Genomic DNA, 21,588 nt, shown 5'->3' on the forward strand with positions numbered 1-21,588 from the left:
GTTCGGAAAGAAAATGACGTGTAGGCGGAACCCCTAAAGGGAATAAATACGAGATGGGAGGAAAATATATATTTCAATATTTTTCCTCGCAGTATATCATTGGGTAATTATACTACATGTATATTTAGGGAATCAGGGAGCCACTATTATACCTGGCATTGAAACTGGCCTATGTATTTTTCTAGCCCATGTCATATTTGTAACAGACCTCAAAAGTAACCCGGGCCCAGGCAATCCATGTCATGTACATTTTGGCAGCACCTCAGAAAGAGTCTGTGGGTTTATTTATGGCGCGAATGCAATCACTGTAAAAATAAACATACTTTGTGGCTCCGTTCCAAAAACTAACGAGCTGCCTTGCTGTCTACTGTCTACATAGGGAAACTTATTTCAATAGAAGGCAACATTCTAACTTAAACGGAACCCTAACAAGTGGACCCAAGATGTTTGGAACGCCCTACATAGGCAACAACTTATGTGCAGTGTTGGGGAGTAACTAGTTACTTGTAACGGAATTACGTAATTTAATTATAAAATAAAAGTAATTGTAAACAGTTATAGTTACTGAGAAAAAATGTGTAATTAAATTACAGTTACTTATGAAAATGTTAAGGATTACAAAGAGGGTTATCTGCTTTTTTTCACGCTCACTCCCACATACAGATTTAATTGATTTCTTTCATAAATTGCAGTGACTGCTCTAAAATATGAAACACCAATGTTTCAGGAGTTTAGAACATTCAAAATGGTTTTGACAGGATGAATTTCGAGGTTTTAAGCTTTCAAATGATATATAATTTTTGATGATTACTAAAACATGTAATAGGGAAACAAGAAACGAAAAATAATTTTTGTGACAAAGGTCAGAACTCCTGTTATGATGTATATGTTTTGAGGTGCACTCTTGTCATAAATTAATCTATTACTGTTCCTATATAATTTAACAACAAACTGGTAAAATATCTATTTAGGAGTCTTACACCGTGTCTACACCGGACACGACAGTTGTTTGCGCCGCGCTGCAACAGCTAAAGTCTGTCTACACAGGACACGACAAAGTGACCGTTAAAAATCATTTGAACTTTGTGTCAGTACGTCATAAATAGAACGCGACAGCAGTTTACTGTTGGGGATTTGTCGTGTCGCGCAGCGCCGCATCCAGTGTAGACAGCATCACTGATTATAATGAGTTCTATAGACTGATCTATATATAATGAATCTCTATTATAGATCAGTGGTTCTATAGTATTTTGTGGCGCCGTTGTAGACACGGTGTTAGGAATCGTTATTTGTTTTCCCTTATAAGGTTCACGCTTCGGGCACACCCCCTAACTCCACCCCCACACCCCTCCGCCCCGCTCTCCCACCGCCGATGATCGTCCATCGCTATATTTCACTGTAGACATCGTCCGATGCCAATTTTGTAGACATCGCCCAACCCTAATTTCTAAGAACTTGTGTTTAAAGTCGATTCATAATGCAGAATATTTTTCCTTTTCTTTATCAAGGGCACTCATTTAATATGCAAAAAAGCCCTCATACAAACCATTATTACATTTAATGTAAAACATGAATTGGCTTATTTGTGAGCCTTTCAAATAGTGAAGACCACTTTTGATGTCCTCACAAGATGGTTTCAGACCTTCACAAGAACAGATAAACCTGTACACACAAGCACACATGTAGTTTCTTTCTATCCCTTGAATTGAGTTTTTCAGTCATTTTGACAGCCCTATGGAGGACACCTGCATAATTGGCCATTTTAAACTTAAAAATTGTTTACATTTTTTTAAATCATTGAAAATAATGACTAAGATGTGTACACTGTATGCTTTTTTTTTTTTTGCGATACTGATTACACCACTTGAGTTTCACCAACCATATGAAACAAACATGAATCCAAAGAGTACATTTCTAATAGGGTTGGGCCGATAGACGATGCTGATAGACAACACGATGTTGAGCCGGCATCGTGATCCACCCTGTACACAAACCTGTACACACAAGCACACATGTAGTTTCTTTCTATCCCTCTGTCAATTATCCTCCTGTGTTGCTCCATTTCACCCTGTGGCCTGAATAAAGCCCATTTAATTTTCTTGCCTCTTTTGTCAGTTCTCTTACTTTCTTGCCATCTCTCTTGTTCTACTTTGCTTTCTTTTTCTCATTCTAGTGCCTACTCTCTCTTTATATATCTCTCAAATGTTTTTTTAAGTGCATGCAATATATTGCTCTTTTGATTTTGTTTTAATCAGAGTTTACCCTCTTGCTTTTTCTTCCTGGTTTCACTCAGGCTTTCTTCGTACCCTCTCGTTTGGCCTCCTCGATTTTTGCCATGGTCACAGTACCCACACTCTCTCTGCTATTGGCCCTGGTAGAATGGGCGGGTCAGACTAGCTCCTCTCCTCATCTCTTGCTCCGGCCCCGAGAGCGTGAACGGGACCCGGTGGCATCAATGCACTTCAACATCGCAGTGATCCACGCGGGCTCAACGGTTCAACAAGGGGAAGCAGGGGCTGCAGCAGCTGCGGGTAGGGTGCCATACCCGGGCTTCGGACGTGTGCACAGCAGCTTCGGTGAGAGTGTCGTCACCCAGTGGGGATCCGCAAACGTAATCTGGCTCCAGGTCTGTCCGATAGAGGTCATGCAAATTAAATTGAATTGATTGCGTACAGGGTCGAAACAGTTGTGATTTTAAATTTAGTTCATTCATCGGCTGGGAGAAGAAGAGCGTAGTGATGTTGAATTTAACCGATGATCCGGGAGGAGCACGCACACGGCGGCTGCTGAAAGAGAACGAAGCACAGGTAGAGAGGGAAGGTCATTGCGTTTCTGTCTCACTTATTCGCTCATTTAATCATTAATTTACTGACATCACTTCCTGTCCTTAACCATTTGTTTGACTTTTTCTTTCGGCTGTCGTCTCCACCATCTTTCTCTGACCTCTCGCTGTCCTTTCTCCGTTCTCCTCTCATTCTCATTCCATTTCCCATCTCTACCTATATTTGTGTAATGCGCGTGTGTGTGTGTGTGTGTGTGTGTGTGTCGCAGGTTGTCCTCTGTCTCCCCCTGGCTCCAGGCTGTTATTGTTCTGTGTATGTGTGTGTTAGAGGGTGTTATTGTGCCTTGTGTGTCCCAGTACACTGATGTCAGTGTTAATATAACAGCCCAATGCCATATGCATTAGATTCAGTCTGCAGTGCTTCTGCTCATTACACACACTCACATACACACAAACCCAAATAAATATTGCACACATACATAAAGTATGCATTTATATACACACAGAAAGTTGCATAGTAGAACATACAGTATAGAGTGCAAATGCATTCTTAGATTACACTGGGCGGTATGACAGTGGTAGAAATATGTCAGTCGGTAGAGATGCTATACCGTTTATAGTACTGCAGTGTATCTGCTGTGCGATGTAAAAAAAAAAAATCCAACACTAAGCAAAAAGTCTACTCTTCACACTGTGTTGCAGATTTGTTTTCAGTGTAGACAAATTTGTTGATTGTAATGGGAGCGAGTTTCTGATTGTGTGTTGTACTGATGCCAGACAGGTCTGTGGTCTTCTAAAGATCTTGATATACATTTACTGTAAAAATAATATGAATGCACAATATTGGGTTACCATTTGCGTTATCGGTTCAAATGGACTTTTTAAATATCTAAAATGTATTGTTATCCTATTGTGGTAATATATTATCAATATTGGATATATATTGACCTATTTTGGATATTTTATTGTGTATGCTAATTTCTAATTTTATATTTAAATTATCTTTATTATCGGAAGAACACTACAAGTTAACATAACAATATAATAATTTTATTAAAATAAAATAATTAAATATTAAAAACTGTATTAAATTAAAATGTTTTTTCATTATTTTAATTTAAAATGGTTGTTGTCAGTCTCCTGTTTTCACACTTTTATAATGCACACTTTAAGTTAATATTTAAAAACACAATAATAATTCATCTTAATCATTTTATTAAATAGGAGTGTTTTTTATTTGAGTTTTTAATGTTTTATTTATTATTATATATTAGGAAAAATAATGTAGGTTTATTATAATACATTAATTTCATTTTCAGCTACTGTATTTATTGGTTATCAGATATAACATAAAATACTTATTGGCATATTGGCATAATACATTATCAGTTAGAATATTAATATTGGTGCATCCCTAAAAATAACTGCATTTGGTACGAGAGGTCAGTAATGCACAGTGTAGTACCCACAAGCCCTTCAGCTGTGTATATATATTCACAATGCATCATGGCCTTATTGCTAAACATTATCAAGTGGCATTCTTCTGCTGAAAGATATAGTCCCTGACAGTATTAAATGTATGTAGCAAAAATATCTGCTATGGGAGCTGCGCAGTGATGTGATAAAATGATGTTTTCCACTTATTTTGTGAATTTTAGCACGACTGGGACACGGTGTTGACCAATCAAAAAGCCAGGACCAGTTTAATCATACCATGATTTTCAATGTACAGCCCACCCCTACTGTATACACAGGCAGAATATACTGTATACTCTACATAAACACACACACACACACACACACACACACACAGAACAAGAACATCATTTAATCTGTCTTGTTCAGGACTGGTGAGTTTAGATACTAGTTGGATTTTCTATCTATTTATTCTATCATTCTTTTGTTCTTTTCCCAGTTCTCTAGCTCTCTTCTCCGAACAAGAACATCATTTAATCTGTCTTGTTCAGGGCTGGTGAGTTTAGATACTAGTTGGATTTTCTATCTATTTATTCTATCATTCTTTTGTTCTTTTCCCAGTTCTCTAGCTCTCTTCTCCTGTTCTCTCTCTCTCTTTTACAGTCTATCTCTCTTGGGTTTTTCTCTCTCATGCATTGTAAAGGTGAAATCTTTAGTCCCTCTCTCAGTTTCTGCTTTTTTACTGTTCTTTCCTTCCTTCCTTTCTCTCTCTCCCTCCCAGATGTGCTAGTTTCCTTTCTTCCCGTTTTCTCTCCTTCTCTTTCCATCCATCCAGTATCTGTCTTTCTTCATTAAGGCATGCCCCAGCACCATTACTTCAAAGCTGTTCCTCTCCTTAAAATCATTTCTGTCTGTTACTGTTTGCCTGGAATAAATCCTAATACATTAGGGCTGTAACTAATAACTGTTTTTATAATCAATTCAATTCTGGTTAGCTCTTTGATTGATTAATCAGATATCTTAACCAATATTGTTCTTCTAACAATATGCACATTGAAGTATGCCGTATTCTATGCTATACAAATTCTATGAAAAAGGTAGTTAAATAATGTAAAGTGAACACATCTTACATTCTAAATGCAGCAGAATAAATAGCATTGACATACAGTAGACAGTAGAATGTGTGACTCTGCAGGAACATGCATATTCTGCCCTCTGAACACGGTACATACTGTAGTACATCAATCTACAGTAATCAGTTTATTAGTTCCTGTAATGAAGCCTTAATTTTTCAGTAATCCCTTTAATGTTAGTTTTCATATATCATTAATTACAGTGCATATAGGATTTAAAGTTTCAATCCAAATTCACTGATCCAAGTGATTGCACTCCCTTTCTGTTGTGCTCCATTTAATTGACATGAATGTTCTATGAAATATCTGAAATGTAATAACAAGAGCAACAGTTTAATTGCTCTTTTGATATTGGGACTGTTAGGCTCTGTTTTGTAAAATGGAAATACTCTCATAAGAAATTAACAGTAAAATGTCATTACATTACAGTTTCATTACAGTTTTTCAGTTACTGAAGGACTTATTTTCACAATCAGTTATTAGTGATTTTATAAATAAATATATAAACCCAATACCTCTCCTGTCCTCTCTTCCATTTCCTCTTCTCATTCCACTCATGGTCTCTTCCTCCCTTTTGACCTCTGTGTTCTATTTTGCACTCTCTTTTGTTTCCTCTCTTGCTCCTGCTCTCTGGTTTTCATCTTGGTCCCCTCTGTCCTCTTTGCCCCCACTCCCACTCTAGGTGCGGTTGTTGTACTGCTCTCAGGAGGAAGCAGAACAGGTGTTCCATGCTGCTTGGGCAGCTGGTCAGGCCAGCGCCTCTCACATATGGTTCGCGGTGGGTCCGGCTTTGTCCGAGCTGGGCCTGACCGGACTACCCAGTCGGCTGTTTGCGGTCAGACCACAGGGCTGGAGGGACGAGCCCCGCAGGCGTATCGCCCGTGGGGTGTCCATTCTTACTCATGGAGCTGTCGCGTTGCGTAAGGACTACGGAGCCACTGGAGGGCCGCACTTTGTCACTAACTGTCAAACGGATGGCAATGGAACACAGAGGATCCGCGGTAGAATGAAGTAAGAAACTGTTCTTTCTACCGATACAAGATGTGACTTGTATGTTTTGCACAGAGAGATACAACATGTCTCACACTGAGCAGCACAACACTTTCGCCTATATTATAGTGACCATGAACATTCGCAAAGCATTTAACTAATGTAACGTGCTGTATTAAGTGAAATGGAATATTTAGTGGGAGATGATGTAGGGTGGGATTTGATTTTATCAAATGAGATTTCAATGGGCAGAGAAAGAAGGCTGTAACATAGTTGGTTAATTTAATTTTTTCAATAAATAAAAATATTTTAAAAGTTTGTGTACAGTAAAAGTTATATTTAGTGCTGTCAAATGATTAATCGCGATAAATCACATCCAAAATAAAAGTTTTTGTTTACATAATATATGTGTGTGTACTGTGTATATTTATTATGTATATATAAATACACATGCATGTATATATTTAAGAAAAATATGTTACGTTTATATATTAAATATATTTATATATTATATACATTTTATGAATATAAATATATACATGTAAATACATGTAAATATTTTCAAAATATATGCTGTATGTGTGTGTATTTATATATGCATAATAAATGTACACAGTACACACACATATGTAAACAAAAACTTTTACTTTGGATGTGATTAATCGCGATTAATCATTTGACAGCACTAGTTATTTTTAAAGAAATTAATACTTATATTCAAAAGGATGCATTCTATTTATCAAACGTGACATTAAAAACAAAAAATATTATATCAAAGAAATAGTACTGATCTTTAAAAAGATTCTGTTCACCAAAGAATCCTGAAAAAAAAAGTTTCCACAAAAATGTTAAGCAAATCACCTGTTTTCAATATTGATAATAATAAAAAATCTTGAGCAGCAAATCAGCATATTAGAAGAGTCATGTGACACTGAAGACTGCTGAAAATTCAGCTTTGCCATTACAGGAATAAATTACTGTTTAAAATATAATAAAATAGAAAATGGCTCTTTTAAATTTTAATAATATATTTTGAATATTACTGTTTTTACTGAATATTTTATTTTGATCAAATAAATGCTACCTTCTTTAAAAAACATATTATTGTACAATATTATAAAATGTAATTATATTACAGAATATATTATTAATATTTTGATGAAGATTATAAAAACCAACATTTTTACCAACCACTATATAACCAGTGACATTTATTTAAGAAGTTCATTTTAACTTCTTGTTAACTATGCAGTAGCTTAGTCGTTATAGCTGCCATACAAGGAATGGATTTAGATATTCTCATAGGAGCAAATTAAATAATTAACTAAATAATTAAATCATCTTTGTCCATGGTATCGCAGCGTAAAAAGCTGCATCTTATTCACTAACCACTCACAAACTAGTTTTTAACAGGTGCAATCAGAGTATTTAAATCAAGTAAGTAGCATTAATTTCCACACAAACACGCCTCCTTTATGAGACTCATTGTACTGTATATTGCACTTTATTCACAATAAAATGAAAGCAGGTGACAAATTAATCTGAAAGGGATGTTTGAGTGCACTTTCTAGCGATCATGACAGCAGTAAATCAGCTGATTATTATCAAATGATAGAGAAGAGTGTTATAACCGAGCATTTATCCAGATTCACGTGTAGTAAAGTGCATTTTTCAGAGATTATTTAGTTGTCTGGATGTCTACGGTAGGACTATGCTGTACTGGTTTTGTGAATGCATTTGTGAAATTGCCTGCCTAATTCATTTAGTGAATCAAGTGCTAAACCAGCACATGCAAATAAATGCTGCTTTCAGCATAGTTTAAAAGTGTTATTATACTGATCTTGAATATCTTTAAAAAGCCCTCTATTTATGTTCACCCTGAGAACTGTGTTTAAAGCTCATCTCATTTGGCATTAACCTTCAACTTTTCTGCTTTGTTGCATTTATAGTAAGTCTATTTATCTGTAATGACACACTCTAATGAGAGTGAAAGTGTTGCACCTTTGAGGCATGAATGTCCTTTACTTCCCCACCACAGGGACTGCAGGGGGAGGCGTTCAACATGCCCCTGTATTTAAGAAGACAACATGGGTGGGAGGGGATAAACAATAGCAGCATGCTTGACGCTGTGTCTGCCCTGAAAGCATGCAATGCAGCAAAACTAGGAGAGGTTTATAATCAATAAGCATGTGCCAGTTTCATTTATTATAATTGGAAGATTATCCACCTTATTTTTAACACAAGAGCAAGCCAAGCCATTTTTAACTTCCGTTATCAGCTGGTTCTAGTTATGTTCAGTAATTTAGTCCATTATGCTGCTCTGTGTTGTTAACTGGTTTTGTTATCATATTATTTTAGTGTAATCATAAACAATGCTTATATTGCAAAATATATATTTTTTATTTATTCCACTTTGTTATCATTAGTTATACACCTGTGGTGGCTAATCAATTGGAAATCTCACAGATTCACAGGAAATATCGTACTTCTGCATTGAAAAATTAATTTCTGAGAGACTTTTTGACGAAATCCTTATAATTTAGTTAGTATTTTGCCATTAAATGTTCGTTAATTTTAGTTGAATTTCATAAAAATGGCATCTGACTTTAGTAGACGAAAGAACGTGCATAATTTGATGACATTTTCAAACAGTTTATATTCCTGAAGTTATTGACTATGATGAGATTCTTTGAACAATCAGCATTATTTTTGTCTCATATTTTCATCAGCAGTATGCTTTGATTCAAGTCACTGCATTTTCGTTTCATCTTCATTATCGTTGGAAAATGCTAAAAACAAATCTTAATTAATGAACTTTAATGAAATTAATTAGTTTCATCAATAATTTTGATGAGAAAAGCACTGGCTGCCAGTGATGAAACTAGAATTTCTGAACAACAGCCTGAACTTAAAAAAAATTTGTTAACCACCTTTAACAGCATATTTTACACATTGTAGGGAGAGATTACATGGTCTCACTGAGCGGAAACTTTCAACGTAACACCATCAGTGTGACTCACACTCATTACACATCAGAAGAGGATTGATGGGGAAAAGAGATTCACCTGTTTAGTGCTGCTGATGTAATTACGGTTTGCTAAATAGGCTTCTACATAATGGTTTTGCATGTATTTATCAAAGAGATCTTTGTAGGAACTTTGTGAGGAATATTCACAAAAGTCTCATAAGAACTGAGCGGAGGAAACGTTGCTCCTTCAAACTTGTTCACCCAGTCAAATTTTTAAATGTGCACTCTTCATTTTGCCAAAAGCATATTGGATTTAAGATAAAAAGATTAATTTGAAGCAGTCACAAAGAATGTCACATTTAGGCACCGTTCTGGGTATTTTACTGGTTTAGATTAAGTGCTCGAAATAGAGTGACTGCCTCCTTTGATTCCATTGCTGAAGGAAATAAAATGGTTACCTTCACCACAGTCTCGCAATCTGACCTAATTAGGATGTTTGTGAAGTGCTCCGTGCGAGATTTCCTCTTTGACGTGTCCTCGGAGTCTTTTATACTAATTCTTTCTGAGTCTCTTCCATCTCAACAGACTGTTTCTGCTGTGTTCTCTCTGCTCTGCAGGTATTTCAGTAACATCACGCTCGGTGGGCGGGACTATTCGTTCAATAACGAGGGCTACCTGGCCAATCCCTTTCTGGATGTCATCTCCTACACGCCTGGGAGTGGCTGGGAAGATGTAAGAACTAATCAGAATTCTATTTCCGTTCGTTCTTGTGTAACCGCTGTTATGGATTGGTAATGTCCAGGATGAAAAGCAGCATTGCAGTAGCCATGCTGAGAACTGCAGTAGCAATGCGCTGGAATGGATTTTGAAAGAAGATCACATATCATTTGAGGTGTCACATATCAAGTTTTTGTGCACTGTTAATTACGCATATGAACGATCGCAGTACATACTGGGATTTAAAGGTAACGACAGCTCATTGCTTTAATAAAATGTGCGATTTACTTCATCATGACTATCATAATGATGTACTTGCTGTCTAAGAGCTGCAAGTCTAATGTTCCAGTTTGTAGCGGTAAGACATATAGATTGAAAGCAGTTTTAAAATGATATACAACTTGACACTACACTAATTTCGAAAACCATTTCCCATGACAGTCCACAGCAGAAAAACCCATTACAATTAACTCTGAACAATGCATCACATTGTGCAGCAGAGAGAGCGTTTTGGTGTTGATGGTGCACTTCTGCCGTTCCGCACAGAACCGTTAAAGCCTCAATGATATAAACATATAATTAGGGTTTCAAGAGGATGTACATAATGTACAATTAGCTCATGTTTACATTTGGCCCTGTTATCTATGCATACCCATGATACCCACAGTATGTTATTAAGATTAGCAAGGCTTTCCTACATTTTATTATTATTATGTGAAGAACTATAACCGGAAAATAATTAATTGTGAAATATTTTTAGAGAGCCGATTTGATTTCCTCTCCCCCTTCCTTCGCTAGTTATGTTTGTGTTAAGTATGTCTGAGTGGAGAAGGAATAAATAAATAAATGAATAAAAACTCAAACCAAAAAAATTTATTGGCTTCTCTTATATCAGCGTATTGTAGGTGCCACATGGGACATTGTGGCTCTACATTTCTCCCGCAGAGCGCTGCTGTCGTGAGACAAAATAACTGATCCCAAACCCAGCTGAGTAAATATAGCCGGGGAGAAAGTCATATACATGAAGGTGCCACTCAAACTAGTGCCTTAACACAGAATTATTAATATTTAGATGCCACAAAGACAAGCGTAGAGACTGAAAATTGTAATCCCTGGCAGCACTTGTGTTCTCCACCTCTACAATCTGTTAACAGAGAAAATGACAGCGGATTACGTACTTGGGAGAAATTCTAATTCCTTCAGGCAAAATTCACTGACATTGAGCCATAAGAGCAAAAAAGTTTCGATATAGAGTGGGGGATATTTTCTGCTGATCCCCATAGCTTGTCACAATCTATATTTATGTGCATTATATACTGTACACAACATAGCTTAAAATCAATGCTTTTTCATGCATTGGACCAATGATTGCAGTTCGAGCGGCAGCATGTTCTGTCGAGCGACAGGCTCATGTTAACTGGCTCCGGTAGGAGAGTGAGAGGATGCACAGGGATTGTGTTGCCCTGGGCGTCTTGAAAGGTCGAGTGTTGATCGTTTGTTCTGTCGATGTTCTTGTGTAGACTTTGTTTATGTGCCAGCGAATGAGTTCCTCCTCGCTGTCTGTTCTACATTTAGTCCATTCTGAATCAGGCCAGTCTTTCATTTCCTTAAAATTTATCTTTTCTACTGTATGAAAGGGATCGTTCAACCAAAAATAGAATTCTGTCATCATTTACTCTCATGTCATTCCAAACCCAAATGATTTTCTTTCTTCAGTTGATCATAAAAAGAGATGCTAGACAGTACGTTAATGATGCTCTTTTCTATGGAATGAAAGTGAATGGTGACTACTGGGGCTGTCAAGCTGCAAAAATAAAAGCACCATAGAAGTGTCATAATAGAGGTCCATATAACTTGTGCTATATTTTAAGTCTTCATAAATCTTATGATAGCTCAACCCGTTTTCATGAGAAAATGTAACTATGCGATTCCAATTTTGTATGCATTCGTGATTTATGGTGTGATTTGTATGAAAATAGATCATAAAAAAAAAACGATTGTAAGATTCATAGATTGAACAAAAAGGTATTAACGAGATGATAAATTCATACTACTTAGCCACTGATTCGCCAAAATATAAAATAGTTACAAATTCCTATGAGATTGTGTTGGATTGCTTTGTGTGAGGGACAGACCGAAATATAAGTGTACTGAAAATCTTCCCACTCTGCCATATATCTCAGATTCCATTTCTTTGATTTTATATTATAATTTGGTATTACAATTGGTTATTAGACATACTGTAAGAGCACCACTCACTATTGATCGGTTTAAAATCTGGAGTGACAAGTCTTCTTGCGCCACATTTGAATAAACATATATGAGAGTTGTGGCAAAAGAGAATATTATTGAAAAAAACTGCTAAATCTTGTTCTGTTCCAGACACAAAGGTATTGTATGCCTGTGGTTCTCAACCATGGAGCTGGGACCCACTGGGGGCCTCAGCACAATTACAAGGGGGTCGTAAGATGGGCAAAAATAATTTAAAATAAGACAAAATATGATTTGAAGAAAGGTAAAAAAAGACGTAGACTGACATATTTCTTATTATAATTTGTAACCTCTACAACTGTCATAATTAAATAAGAATCAGGGTTCTCACGGTATTGGAAAACCTGGATATATGAGGGAATGAAGTGTCATGGAAATTATTACAAATTTAAAAAGTCGTAGAAATTTCTCCAATAAATATAAATTTTTCTAGTTAGCTAAATCTTTAAAATATTTTATATATTAAAAATGGCTGAGAAATTGCTATTTGTATATAATAAATAAAAAATCATGTAATAACGTACTGAAATTACAAAATTTTGTTATTATTATCTAAAATTATTTATTCATTTATTTATTTTAAAAAATATTACTACGCCTAGTTTCTGTAAATAAAAAGTTTGAAAACTACAGGTTTGAAATGACATGAGTAAATCTTGAGAGAAGTATTATTTTTCTATTCCTTTAAAACTGTTTTTTTTTTTTTTTTTGGTAATGTAATGGCACACTATAAAAGACAGTGGTATTTTGTTGTTTTGAAATCTGTGCACGGAATAACTCCTAAAAACCCATCAAAGGGAGCAACAGTCTGTTAAGGGTTGCATGGTGCTGGTTCTGGCTTTGGCGCCTGCGTCTCATTTGCAGATATGTTCTGGAGAAAAGTGCTGTTAGAGACATCTGGATGCTTTTGTACTTCAGAGTCACGGAGTCTTTGTCATTCACATAAAATATTTAATGGGGCGCCATAATGTACATTTAAAAGGCTTCCACGCTGACTATAGGAGGTTTTCAATTTCCATTTGTTTTAGGAGGGCGCTCTATTAAAACACGACTCTCGCCGTCTTTGTCTTCGCTCCGTTTTGTCTCTGGTTCTCGTAAATGCGTTCTGTCTAACACGGAGTAGACAATGGACGTGGATGACTCAACTTCCAGAAGCTCGTTGTGCACAAGGCACTTCATGTGACGCCTTCCACATGCGGCATTTATAGCGTTTTAACAAACTAACTGCTACAGCGCTTTTGATCCCATTTGTGCGCTGTTCTCATAAATCGATACATATCGGGGGAGACGTTTAAGAAATGAAATGCCAAGCACATTTCTCCAAACCCTCTTTGTACCTGTCAGGATGTGTCCATGTGTGTTTATGCCGTGTAAATCTGCTAGTGGATTTGTAAGGATCGCGCTGGGGTAAAAGCGGCTCGTTTTATCCTCCTCTCAGAGGGACGTTCACAGGGACGGGGGTGTCATGGCAGCATGTTTGTGTTTCACCCTGTGAAAGTATTATCTGTTCCCGGGGGAGACGGTGTTTGATCAGGCCCCTGCTCTACCTCTGCCTGCGTGAGGCTCTGCCCCCTCAGCTTGGGCCCAGATCTCTGCTACTCCGGCTCTTTGTTATGCACCGCAGGATCTCTGGTTCTCCACACATGCTCTGACACTCCTATTTCGGTGGTTTTGTCGGCCCACATTCCGACGTCGAAAAGAGTTAAAACATCTGGCTGCCACTGACATGGATCGGACAGAGAACTCAGTGCATTTTGGAGGTGGAGGAGAGTAGGAAAGATTCGGGGGTGGGAGAAAGATCAGAGAAGATGAGAGGGAGAAGAGAAACCCAACAGCATGTTCAAACACATTAAAGAGTATTATAAGGACATGACACTAAACACTGTGCATCATTAGCATTTCTATCCCTCAAGCAGCTGCAAAAAGCCACTCGGATCCTACACAGTTCTACCTTGCCTGGCTGTGCTACTTTGTGACACGCCATGCATATTTTATTAAGCTGTTCAGACATCCTTAATACAAGACGGTGTCACCTGTTGAGATGTGTGGCTGGATCTCTTTCCGTAGCGGATTCTGGCCTGACGCTGTCTGTCAGATGCAGACACGAGCCAGCAAACTCAACATTCCCTTCCCTCCCATCAGTGCCGCTCAGAGAAAATGGATCTTGGGTTAACAGACTGTGAAGGCCTGTTCACACCAAGAACGATTACTATAAAGATAACAACGGGTACCTGTATATTAGCGTCCACACCAATGCATAATAAAGGTGCAGTTACTTTCTGCAAATTTTTGCGGGCATTTCAATAGGAATCCATGTGATTGGGGATTTTGCATAAGGGTGAAAGATTTCCCCACTGGTTCAAGTTGGTCAAGCGGATTTGCCACATAAATCAACAGAAGGCTGCTTGTTTTGAAAGTTACTTCTTTGTCAGATGTGCTTCAGTACATCACTACACGAGAGGAGAGGCAATGGATAATGTGACCGAACCTTAAAGGGGTCCTATTATGCTCTTTTACAAAGTCTTGATTTTGTTTTGGGGGTGTACTAGAACATGCTCTCATGCTTGGTGGTTCGAAAAACGCATTTTTCACATAATTTACATTATTAAAATACCTTTCTCCCCAGCCTGGCACAAACGTCTCGATTAGTTCCGGCTTTGATGAAGGTCCACCTTCCGAAAAACAAAATGTGTTGTGATTGGTTAGCTGTCCCAGTGCGTTGTGACTGGCGAACAGCTTAGACGTGTTTCAGTACTGCCACGCCCCTTGCTCCGTCTTTCAACAAAAGCTTTTGGCGAATCCGGCACTGTACTCCCTCATGTTGTGGAAGCTGTCCTCAGTAAAATGCGCAGCACACAATAGCAAATTGGGGTTATAATGCTCAGGGACAGAGTTAAAAAATAAATTGCAACCACTGTTTCCTGACATCATCCGCTTTCGGAAGCCCAGTTCGTTGTAGTTCTTGAAAAGGGATTTTTTTTAAACTAAATATCTTCCTTTGGAGTGGACTTTGAGATTTGTAAATTTCTAGATCTCTTTTATGCGCAAACATACACACTGACTAAAATTTAAAAAGTGAAAAAGCATAATAGGACCCCTTTAAAAAAATTGTTCACCCAAAAAAGAAAAGGCTGTCATTAATTACTCACCCTCATGTTGTTACAAACCTGTAAGACCTTCATTCATCTTTGGAACACATATTAATATATTTTTGATGAAATCCAAGAGCTTTCTGACCCTGCATAGACAGTAATGGAACCGACATGTTCAAGGTCCAGAAAGGTAGTAAGCACATCGTTAAAATAGGCCATGTGACATCAGTGGTTCATCGGTAATTTTATGAAGCTACGAAAATACTTTTTGTGCACAAAGAAAACAAAAATAACTTTATTTCTCTTCTGTGTCAGTCTCCGTGGCGTATGAGGGCACCATGATGCATGTGTGATGCTGCTGATGCAGAAGCCGGCATTCTGACGTAGAACCCGGATGCGCTGCACATTATTTACAAGCAGAGGAATGCACACACATGCGCCGTGGAACTGTTGTGAACATGCATAGAATGACATGGAAGAGAAGAAATTATTGAATAAAGTCGTTATTTTTTGGGGGGGGGGGGGTTGCACACAAAAAGTGTTCTCCTAGCTTCATGAAATTACGATTGAACCACTAATGTCACATGGATTATTTTAACGATGTCCTTACTACCTTTCTGGGCCTTAAATGTGTCAGTTGTGTTGCTGTGTATGCAGGGTCAGAAATCTCTCGGATTTCTTCCAAAATATTCAGAAGATAAACGAAAGTCTTACAGGTTTGGAACTGTTAGGTCCACACTATTAGCCCAACGGAGGTATCCAATGGTGGATGAAGGTTTCCTGCATGTTCGGTCATTTCAGCGTGCAAAGTTATTAAATTTTGATTAAATTCAAATCTCCATTTTATTATCTAATCTGACTCCATTTTATTATGACCTCGCATTTGAGTTAGAATGTAAATTATTATTGATCATTTATAGGATAATTTATCTAGACATCTGATTATTCTTAATATATTTATCTATTTATTCTTTAATATTATCGTACTCGTTCATTAGTTTGCTCATGTTCGGCAGATAGCGTATCTTAAGGTCACATTCTCGTCAGTCTTGGTTATTAGACAGAGGTAATTGGCTAATATTTTAGACGGCCACTCCTATGCTTGCTCATTCTAAAAGTACTTTTAATTAGCCCCCCATAGATTTGTACACACTTGAATAAAGCAACATTATTTCTAGTCAGAGGTCATGTCCACTATTATGGATATAAGCTGACCAACATTACTTTCCCTGATAGTAGCTTTGGTATGGTCATGCCATGGTTTCCCCATGTACACTAGAATAATATTACAATAAACAGAGGTTAGGCTCACCCTATTTAGGTTGGTCGAACAACATCCAGTTGACCTAAACGGAAATTCCCTATAAGCCCTTACAATCTAAGTACACTTGAACTAATACCAAGTGTTAGCCAGATCTCTAAAGATACAGTTGGTGTGCCCTATGCTCCATCTCAACTGAATTTTAGTCTGTTACTAACCTGACGCAGGAAATGCGGTAACAAAGATACAACATTATCTACTACAGTCAATAATTATAGAGTAAAACAGAATAAAATCAAATGTAACAATTTATTATCAGTAAGGTAAATATGTATTATGCCAATTACATAGCTAATTCAAAGAAATCAAATCATATCAATACAAACATCAGATTCTCTAGGTTAAATATAAGAGTAGAAGATGGATACCTGACCTTAGAAAATACATAGTATGGAGTGTAGAGACACACACCACACAACAGGCTTCCTGGCTACAGAATCGCAAGATTTCCTCTTGCAAGATTTCCTTAAGTACTCAGCCCAAGACATAACATCCCCCGAAATGGAGACAGGAACTAACAATTTGAATTTGTATTGATCAAGCCGAATTAACACCTTTTGGGACAGATGGTAATTTGCATGGAATGACACCCTCTACAGTAATCAAAAAATCTCTTAACTCTTAAGATCTGTATTATCTTTTAGTCTACTTTTGTAAGATTGAGACCATTGTACCCCTCGCCCTGAGACTATTCAAATGATACCAAACATGACTGTAAATATTACTTGCATTCATGTAGAACATTATACTATTGACCATTCTGAGTGAACCAAGTGGAGGTAGGATGGGTAAGGGGAAGGAAGGGGATGAAAAGGAACTGATGCATATGTGAGAGAGGTGTTTTCCCGCATTTTCTCTCAGTGGGATGTGGATGTATGTCTGTATGTTAATGCACTGTGTGTATTGTCCGTCTCAGAAGATAAACGTGTCTGAGGTTCTGTAAATCTTACAGAACGACATGAGGATGAGTAATTAATGACAGAACTTTCATTTTTAGGTGAACTATCCCTTTAAGGAAACTGTATGGAAGGTTTTTTTTTTTTTACCTTGTAATATCAGTTTCAAAATCATTCTGATGGTACACTGCCTGACTTTGTTCTGGAATTATGCAAGTTTGTTGAGCAGTATGAAATTCTGCAAAAATATTATTTTACTGCATGTACCTTTTAAATATATACACTTTAGTTAATAATACTTTAAGGTAGTAATATGCACCCTTTAGGGGTGAATAAGGTACAAAATTGTACCTCTTGAAAAGGTACCACCCCATTTTGTACCTTTTTTCTTTGAGAGTATAGGGGGCTCCAAAGTTGCAAAAATATGCAAAACTACATACATATGCTTTAAAGGAATGGTTCAGCCAAAAATGAAAATTGTGTCGTCACGTACTCACCCTCAAGTTGTTCCAATGAGCTTCTTTCTTCTGTTAAGCCCAAAAGAAGGTATTTTGAAGAATGTTGGTAACCCAACAGTTGATGGTAGCCATTGACCTCAATAGCATGTAAAAATGTCAATTGTTTGTTTACCAACATTCTTCAAAATACCTTCTTTCATATCCAACAGAAGAAAGAAACTTCTACACATTTGGAACAAGTGGAGGGTAAGTAAATGATGATAATTTTCACTTTTATTCCAATTATCCCTTAACGTTCTGTTTATTCTGTTTATAATAAGCATGTGGTGCAGTTTTGTCTTCTGGTGCTTTAAATGCTTAATGCTCTTTTTAAAGCAGAATAGATTTTGATTGGCCAATATGCCTGATTGCCTGATTGTCAATATGTTTATCATTCATTAGCTGGAAAAATTGTTCTAAAAGTGTTTCCAACATTATTGTTTCTCTGTTGTTATCCTTATAGTTGTGATGTGGACGGCCCTATTCTTTTAAAATTATCATTACAGTTATCACCCTTGGTGTGAATAGACATTTAAGGTGGGAGAGAGAAAGAAAGCTGACAAATGAACAGTCAAACTGACCCAAGCAGACAGATTGATGAACAGAGAACGAGACAGGGACCAGGTGAGCCGATGTCACGATGTCACAGAATCGGCTTTTTGTAATTTCCAGTGATCCGCCCCGGATGCGTTTGATTTCCGAGCCTTTGTAATGCCACAGCCTCAGTTACTGAACAGTTAGAAGTGGGATAACTAGCCCAATGAGACCAGTGCTCGCAGGAATCCACATGCTGACTGTTGCCATTTCCTGCTCGATTCCTTTCAATTAGATGCCTCTGCCCTGATCCTGTGCTAATATGCAAAGTCTTTTAGCTGCCAGCTGCTGACTGAGTCATATGCGTGCACATACACAGCATATGAGAGGTATATATTCTCTGTACCACTGAGACTTGTAACATTTTTTTTTAAGAGCTGAACATCTTTTGCTGTATCTGAATGGCTCTCGAGGGCTGCTTTGGTGCTGATAGCTGCCACTCTCTGCTGGTGTGTAGGGGGGAGTCCTACAGCTCAGTGCTGCTAGCAAACTTTGAGTGTTGGGACTGGGATAAGACAGTAATATGTGAAATGTGTGCTGCTTACAAACTGCTGAGAGGTTGTTGTGTCCTATAGGAATAGTTCTGAAAATTGAAAAATTCTGTCATTTGTTTACTCACCCTCATGTCGTTCCAAAACTGTATGTTATTTTTTGATGAATGAATCTTCATATTTGTCCATGCAATGACAGTTCACTGACTGTCAATGTTTCGAAATGAAATAAAAGCACTCTAAATACATTTTTTTAAGTAGATGCAGATATGACCTTTCCGCTGGTTTGATGTTTTGGCTTAGATATCTGATGTTATGACCTCATTATGTTTGTTTATGAGACAATTAAACTTAAATTTTAGTCTACTTTTATGGTGCTTTTGTATTGCTTTTTAGCCATTTCGGAGCTTGACAAACCCTGGTCACTGTGATCGGTCATATGAAAAGATCTCTCTGAAGACTCAGATCATTCTTCTTTTGTGGTTTATGGAAATAATAACAGCATACAGGAATGGAATGATGTGAGGGTAAGTAAATAATGACAGAATTTTTCATTTTTGGGTGAAATATGAAACTGAACTGATGCTTTGTATCACATCTCTTCTTTTATTGCTGTCTCCTTATGATTAATTGCTTGTGTTATAGCATTTCTCGTTTGTGTTTTGCTTTGGATAAAATTACAAATTAGTTTTACATCAACTTTTCTCTGACCCATGGAGCACACTGAACTGCATTTTGTGTTTAAAGGGGTGGTTCACTGTTTTTTTTCTAGGCTTGATTGTGTTTATGGGGTGCAGTCTAGCATGGGTTAATGCTTCGTTTTTAAAAAAACAAATTATTTTTCACATAATTTACCTTTATTCCACACCGCTCTGTCCCTTCTCTGAGAAACGCGCTGATCATTTCCTGCTTTTATGAAGCCCCGCCCTCAGAAATGGGCGATGGGCTCTGATTGGTTAGCTAGCCCAGTGTGTTGTGATTGGCTAAACCGCATCTAGTGCGCGTCTAAACGTCCCGCCCCTCACCTCAGGCATGTACTCCAGTTGTATTGTAAACAACGGCGTCGTTAATATCGCTTATCAGTTTGAGCCTGATTGAGAAGCAGAGGATATTATTGAAGAGGATCATGCAGAACCTGTGCAAGCACGACTTTTAATGGTAGGCCTATGTTTTTTGTTTGTTGTTGTCTCATACTTTTAGATATGCTGTTATTTGTAAATGCTACTGCTTATGTTAGCTTTTAATATACTGTTTTATCTTGATTAAATCTTTAATACAGCAGAATACATGGTTGCATTATAGCATTTTTTTAACAGTAAGAAGTGTTTTGCCAGCAAGTATTGCTCGTTACAGTAGCAACTGCGTACACGTCCATGTTTAACGCAATCAACCACCCCTTTAAGAGGAATAAGAAAATTTATTATTGTAATTCTTCTCCTCTTTCTCCTTCTCCTTTTCCTTCTTCTTCATTTACACTACTAATAGTAGCACTATTAAAATAAAAAGATTAAATATTAAATTAAATAGTATTAATTACTATTAATTAGTGCTGTCAATCAATTAAAAAAATAACCAATTTATCACACATTTTTTTCTGAAATGAATCGCGATTAAGCCGACATAACATTAAATTTTTTAAATATACTTTTATATGGCAATAATTTCACATTCAATCTTCAAATTAATGTATAAACAACATAAAGACAGTATATTTTTCGATATTTGTTAAATATTTTTTTATGACTGAAGGTGAGTATCACTGATACCAATACTACTGATGTCTCTAGGGAATAGTTTTTTCCTAATATTTACCCACTGACTATAGCCAATCAACATTACAGTAAAATTGAGAGCCATCGATTTTAACATTTATAAGACTTAAAAAAATAACTTCTAATTCAACAGGGCTTGAAATTAACTTTTTTACTTGGTAGCACTGGTGCTCCCAACTATAAAAATTATAGTTCACACAGATTAAATTATGGGAGCATATGCGGCCAAATTTCGAGCCTTGTTTAAGTAAACTTAAATCAATCTTCACATAAACCCATTATAATAATGTCATATTTACCTGTGCACTTCATCAAGTAAGAAATATACAGAAATTGAATAAAGTTGAATAAAGCTACAAAAGTTATTGGTTTCCTCTTTTTTTCTTTTGTTCTTTGACTAACAGACATCATAGCAGCTGGGTTATTAGGTTATTTGGCTGCTATGACTTTAAGAGCTGCCGCTGCTGAACGTGACGCGGATCTGACATGCATGCTTGTAGTTTTATTTGCGCTTTAATATTAAATGATACAGGTTACAGCACGCGCCGTTTTTGTGCATGCAATTGAAGAGCACCCACTACAACAGCTGACAGGACAGAAAAATTTGTTTTACTGACATATGGCCTGACAACATCTCATCTGAATGCA

General features: G+C 37.0%; 1 protein-coding gene across 1 annotated transcript in view; it reads left to right on the top strand.

Moving 5' to 3' along the window:
- Positions 1 to 2,724: 2,724 nt before the first annotated feature.
- The window catches only part of LOC107692562 (glutamate receptor ionotropic, NMDA 2D-like), a 74,773-nt gene continuing 55,909 nt past the window's right edge, over positions 2,725 to 21,588 (top strand). Inside the window, exons 1-3 of the mRNA XM_016491654.1 lie at positions 2,725 to 2,807; positions 6,014 to 6,342; positions 9,907 to 10,021. Of these exons, the coding sequence (XP_016347140.1) occupies positions 2,739 to 2,807; positions 6,014 to 6,342; positions 9,907 to 10,021 (513 nt within the window). The 5' untranslated portion in view covers positions 2,725 to 2,738. The remainder of the gene's footprint in view (positions 2,808 to 6,013; positions 6,343 to 9,906; positions 10,022 to 21,588) is intronic.

The sequence above is a fragment of the Sinocyclocheilus anshuiensis genome, unplaced genomic scaffold (genome assembly GCF_001515605.1).
Source record: "Sinocyclocheilus anshuiensis isolate Anshui unplaced genomic scaffold, SAMN03320099.WGS_v1.1 scaffold831, whole genome shotgun sequence".
Taxonomy (NCBI): Eukaryota; Metazoa; Chordata; class Actinopteri; order Cypriniformes; family Cyprinidae; genus Sinocyclocheilus; species Sinocyclocheilus anshuiensis.